Source organism: Hoplias malabaricus, chromosome 4 (assembly GCF_029633855.1).
Source record: "Hoplias malabaricus isolate fHopMal1 chromosome 4, fHopMal1.hap1, whole genome shotgun sequence".
Lineage (NCBI taxonomy): Eukaryota > Metazoa > Chordata > Actinopteri > Characiformes > Erythrinidae > Hoplias > Hoplias malabaricus.
The window spans coordinates 41,570,580-41,576,597 of record NC_089803.1 but is presented as its reverse complement, the minus strand read 5'-3'; the positions used below and the strand labels follow the sequence as shown (position 1 = coordinate 41,576,597).

The 6,018-nt window shown below is 35.7% G+C and overlaps 1 protein-coding gene across 1 annotated transcript; it reads left to right on the top strand.

Moving 5' to 3' along the window:
- Positions 1–5,715, top strand: calua (calumenin a). The gene is made up of 7 exons (XM_066669889.1): positions 1–103; positions 1,909–2,145; positions 2,228–2,421; positions 2,544–2,710; positions 2,870–2,930; positions 3,250–3,449; positions 3,642–5,715. The coding sequence occupies exons 2-7, from the start codon at positions 1,925–1,927 to the stop codon at positions 3,744–3,746; spliced, it is 948 nt and encodes a 315-aa protein (XP_066525986.1). The 5' UTR covers positions 1–103; positions 1,909–1,924; the 3' UTR covers positions 3,747–5,715.
- The last annotated feature ends 303 nt before the right edge of the window (positions 5,716–6,018 follow it).

Here is a 6,018-nt window from a genome sequence, read left to right as displayed (position 1 = left end):
GCTCTGATTGGCTCGGCGTGTTCCACCAGCTCGGGGATCTCAGGGGCGTGAGAGCAGTGTCCAGTTGTGCGGGACGAAGGGCGCTTTACTGGCTTCTAACTCTGTAAGTAACATCTGTCTGCACATATTTACACTGCATTGTGTTCTTTATAGCATGCATTAAACAAGGAGGGGTTGATTTCCTTGAACGACACTGAACGGCATCATCTCGAGTTAAAACACCGGGTCAACTAACGGTATGCTAGCTATAGAATTAGCTCACTAGCCAGATAACAGTTTCGCCTCTTTTAAATCTTGAGCTTAAAGTGTTCTGCCCTGTTTGTGTTGTTATGTGGTACATTTAATCCTAGGGCGCCAAGTTAAATACTGTCTTTGCTCTATTAAAAATGGGCCACTTTCCTTGTGCCCTTATATATATATATATAATGTATTTTTTTTCTTTTACACTTTAATGAACTGACAAATTTATAAAGAAGTGATCTCCAATGTTTTCTGTGACAAACTTGATTTTATTCCAATATGTGTATGTACATATATTTATAATTGGATACCTGCTCTGAAAAATTGGGACAGGGCAAATAATAATGAAAAGTGTATATATAATTTTTATGTCACATTGTTATTTTAACATTCCCCAATTAATTGGTGGCTATAAAAGAAAGACGGGTCATGGCTTGCCAAGTTTCTTAAGATGGACTAAAATTTCAAACAGTATATTTATCAGTACAAGATTGCAAAGAATTTAGGTTCTACCATCTGCATTGCATAATATTGTGAAATGATTCAGGAACTCCAGAGAAGTCTAACTCAGCGAAGGGCAAGGCAGGATACCAATGTTGAACAGCTGACACAGCTTGTTTTCCTGCACAAAGGACATTCTTGCTTTTAAATTTAAATTGACATATGCTGCCACCAAGGTGACATTTTTCCTGGGAAGTTCATGGTTAATTCCTATAGCTAATCCCATCAATGCCAGACCTCATTCTGTGTGTACTGCACCAGTGTGGCTTCATATACAGTGTGTTTTGACTGACCTGCCTGCAGTCCAGATCTGCCTCCAGTGACACACCATGAAAAATTAAACCAGGCAACGGTGACTTAAAACTTTTAAGCAGTTCAAATACTGTGTTAAGTGAGAATGGGCCAAAATGCCACTTGCAAAACTACAACAAAGTATCCTCAGCTCCCAAAGTTTAAAAAGGAAGGATGATGTAACACAGTAGAAAACTTGCATCTGTCCCAGCTTTTTTTTGTGTGTGGATTTCGGCCATAATACTGCAAATAAAAAAATGCAAATATTGGAAATCTTTTCTTTGTAGTTTTCAGTAATTTGTGAAATAAATGTTCAAAACAATCAACAAACCAGATATTCTTGTTTGACACTTTACAAAAAATCCTTACATTTCTGCAGAGGTATGTATTTTGTAAGTTGTAACTCCTTGGAATGTGACTGTTTATATATTTAGTCATACTACTTTTATTTTAAACTCATGAAAGGGCGAGTTGCTGACCAAATGTACACTGCCATTAGGGAATCATGGGACATACTGTCCAGTCTACTGCACTTTAAAATTATTTTGTATTTATGTGCTAAGCTGGTACAAAGTTGATTCCAGTTCTCTACAATGATGAGCTGTAATTTTAGTGCAATGCTGTTTTTCTTCAGATGGCACATTTAAATCTTTGTTTTTGCAATTAATACTTGATATAGAGAAATAACCCTGGCCTGGACAAATGTGCATGTTTCAAATCAGTAATAATAATAAACATCTATTTTGACTGCCATTTGAATCCCCAGGATACCCCATTTTATGGAGTTGAGCAGTAGCATACTTGCAGGTTTGCCCAGAAGGCTATAGCTTAGCCAGTGTCTTATGTTTGTGTGTTTATTTTGACTGTCTGCTACAGAACGTCTGTGGTGAACATGGAGATCAGACCTCTCTTGATGTGCTTTGCACTATATGTGGTTTATGCCACTAGCAAGCCCACAGAGAAGAAGGACCGTGTGCACCATGATGCACAACTGAGCAGCAAGGAGCACAATGATGCTGAAAACTTTGACTACGACCATGATGCATTTCTAGGAGAAGAGGTGGCCAAATCTTTTGATGACCTAACACCAGAAGAAAGCAAGGACAGACTTGGGTAAGGAATGCTGAGAACGATAGTGTACAGGTAAGGCTCTTTTGCGCAGTGATGATAGCATCTTTCTGTCTTGGTTCCTCAGGAAAATTGTGGATAAAATTGATGCTGATCGAGATGGCTTTGTCACAGAGGTGGAACTTAAAGAATGGATTAAAAAAGCTCAGAAGAAGTACATCTATGACAACGTGGACAAACAATGGAAAGATTTTGATATGAATAACGATGGCATGATCTCTTGGGATGAGTACAAGAATGTCACATATGGAACGTACCTTGGTTGGTTTGAGATTATATTTTTAATTATTAATAAATGTATAATATTGTGTTGGTTCTGAGAATGCAGAATTTGCTTATTAGTTTGTGCTGTTTTATTTGATGTGAATTATGTGCCCTCATAGATGACCCAGAGCCTGATGATGGGTATAACTACAAGCAGATGATGGCCAGAGATGAGCGACGCTTTAAGATGGCAGACAGAAATAATGACAAAATTGCAGATAAAGAAGAGTTTACTGCCTTTCTTCACCCTGAGGAATATGAACACATGAAAGAAATTGTGGTTCTGGTAGGTCTAATGATCTTCAGGTAAATGCATTATTTACCTGATTTTCTTTATGTTCAAGCCAGTTATCAATATTTAGACTTCAGCTAATGTTGTTTTCAGCCTATTCTGTTTCTTAATTTCATTATTTGCTATTGGTCCTCTCATTTTTGATCCCATTAGGAAACCATGGAGGACATTGATAAGAATGGGGATGGTTTTATTGACCTAGAAGAATATATTGGTGAGTAGAGAGGTGTGTTGTTGGTGATTTGTCAACCAGGTGATAAACTGGAAATATATATATATATATATATATATATATATATGTGTGTATGTATGTATGTATGTTCTTCCTTTTCAATGTATAATATAAAACTGTCTGTTCAATCTACACAAGACTAAGTTTGGACTGTTTATGCTAGAATTATTACTTATTTATTTATTCTTTTTTTATATAGTTGTAAGATCAGGAAGGAGAGAAAAGCAAGCTTATGATGGGAGCATTATTTTATTTTATTTTATTTTTTTTTAATTAATGAAAATGTATGCACATCTGGTAGGTGACATGTACAACCATGAAGATGAGATGGATGAACCAGAATGGGTAGCTACAGAGCGTGAGCAGTTCACTGAATTCAGGGACAAGAACAAGGACGGAAAGATGGACAAAGAGGAGACAATGGACTGGATCCTTCCTGCTGACTATGACCACGCAGAGGCTGAGGCCAAGCACCTGGTCTATGAGTCTGATTCCAACAAGGTATATTAAGACCAAATGCAAATTTAGATTACTGGGTCACTGAGGTTAGACTCTAAAACTGAGGGAATAAAGTCTGTGTGCAGTTCATTTAAGTTTTTCTTTTCTTAATGAGCCACACCAAAAATTGTATAAAATATTTATGTTCATCACACTGTAAACTAACTGATTTGTATGTACTTTATTTTTTTCCAGGATGGCAAATTGACCAAAGAGGAAATAATCAACAAGTATGACTTGTTTGTAGGAAGCCAAGCAACAGACTTTGGTGAAGCGTTAGTACGACACGATGAGTTTTAAATCATTTTTGTAGTTGAATAGCTAAGAACTTTTTAACTTGGGCTGTTAAGTAATTTATTTTATATGACACCATTTTTCAACACTAAAGCTTCAGTTACAAAGTATTAGATGTTTTTGGTTGGTTGTGAATTCATTCTTTTTTTTTTTTTCCCCCCCCACTGTGTATTTTGTATTGAGTATGTTTGTTTTGTTTTTTTTTATCTGAGATTTTGCCTCTTTGATACATGGTTCATGGATCAATCAATTCAATTTATTAACTACCATAGCTGTATTCCTGTTACGAGTGATTTTTGAATTAATATTGTATATTGATTTGTACTGTATAAAGGCACAACCTGGGGCCATTCACTGTTACACTGAATGGAGTTAGTGAAATTTATAGGAATGTTTCCATTTCACACTAATGCAAGAGAAAATTCGCCTTATGCCCACATCTACTTAAGCCTTTTCAGTACTGTTAGCATCCCTCAGTGTTTCATTTTAGGTGTTCCATGAGGTTAGTTCCATTAGCAATTTGTGCCTTTCGTGATACTCACTTGTTACTTGTATCCAGTTTGTAAAACAGAACTGAGACTGACAGCCTGCAAACAGGCTGTACTATCATATTAGTTATTGCAATTTGAGTTCAATCCAAAGATCATTTGCTCATTTATTAACAAGGCTACCATTGAACCTAACCCAGCTTTTGATTCTTCTTCTTTTTTTTTTTTCCACCACCCCATTTGGGTGGATTTGGGAGTAGTTGAAGTGTTGTCCTTTTCTGAATTGCTGCTTGTATTTTAAGCTGTTTTACATATCACATTACACATTTTACAAATGATATCTCAATAGATTCTGAATAAAACCTCAGTGAGTACACACAATAAGAGCTTGATAACTTGTCTTACACCATGTCCAAATAGATCTGCTGGCAGTGCCAGGATAATTATAAAGAAGTTTGTGTGAACAGTTGAACATCTAAAACCACAATTGATGCACCCTAAATGAACAGAATTCAAATGTAACCAAAGTTAGAACTGAAGGAAAGAAGGGAAAAGAGCAATAAACCTCACAGCCTCTTAGGTCCCAACAGATCTGGTATATTAAAGAGCCATATTATGATTGATTTTTAATAATAATAATATCAGAATTTAAGACTTGCTTTTAAAGAATTCAATGTTCTGATCAATCTTCCAAGTTCCTATAGAACAAAGAAAAAACTTTTATTGTGAAGAGTGCTCAGCCAGGAAGTTGCTGTTTTTGCCAGCTTCACATACTTCTCTCTGCCATATGGTTATGATTCTGACAGAAGGTAAACAACTCAAAAATTAGCACACAGGAAAATGAAATGCAAACTTGTGCAAGTTGATCCAAATCAACAAATCAAATACAAGGTGGATTAAAACAAATTTCATCTTTTACATACATTTCAGCTTGTAAACCTGGATCTGCAATTCAGAGTTTACAAGTAAAATACAGATCTCATGGTAAATGTTGCTGTTTTGATTCTGGTAGTAGTAAAACAATATAGCAGTAAGACTCAAGACAATATAGAATCAGTAAGTTACTGACTCATGTTACTTTTTGTATTTGCACTGTATTAAATGTACATTCTAAAACTGGTGTACGCTTCCAAATCATAATTCATGAATACAGTATGTTTTGGCTTAAATGTATCTCCATACACAACAAAGAAATACATGGACACAAATTGTCATTGTACAATATCAAGCTTGTAGAGCAGTTCCTAAATGTGACTGAGTGTTAGATATAGTACCCCTTGTGGTGCAATTCCTAGCCTTGAGCGAGTATAAATGCACTCAGGTGTTGAAATGTGTCTGTCTAACAATTACAGGAAGATCCAGAAAGCAGAATAATAATGTTTACAGGGTCAATCAAGGGCAGACTTCACTCTAAGATTCTTTCAAAATGTTTACAATGGATACCCATGTTCCCCTGTGTGATTTTGATTCGCAGGAGTGCATCTGTTCAATTTGTATCATTAAAGCAATTAATTTTTTTAAGCATTGTACGTTTGGGAATTTTCATGACAAGTAGCGACATTTTTTGTCAGCTAATATTTTATCCACAGTCTGCTGTTGTAGACAGAAAAAGTAATGTGTCAGAACCAGAGGCTGGTTTAGTTATCATGTAGCTTAGGGCAAACTAAAATAGATTTAATATTTGTAAAATCGAGTGGAAATAGAACTATATTGTTGCTGTCCAAAGAAAAATATGTATCTCTAAAATAGTACATTTACAGGACAAGGTAAAGATCTTAACTTTCAATGGA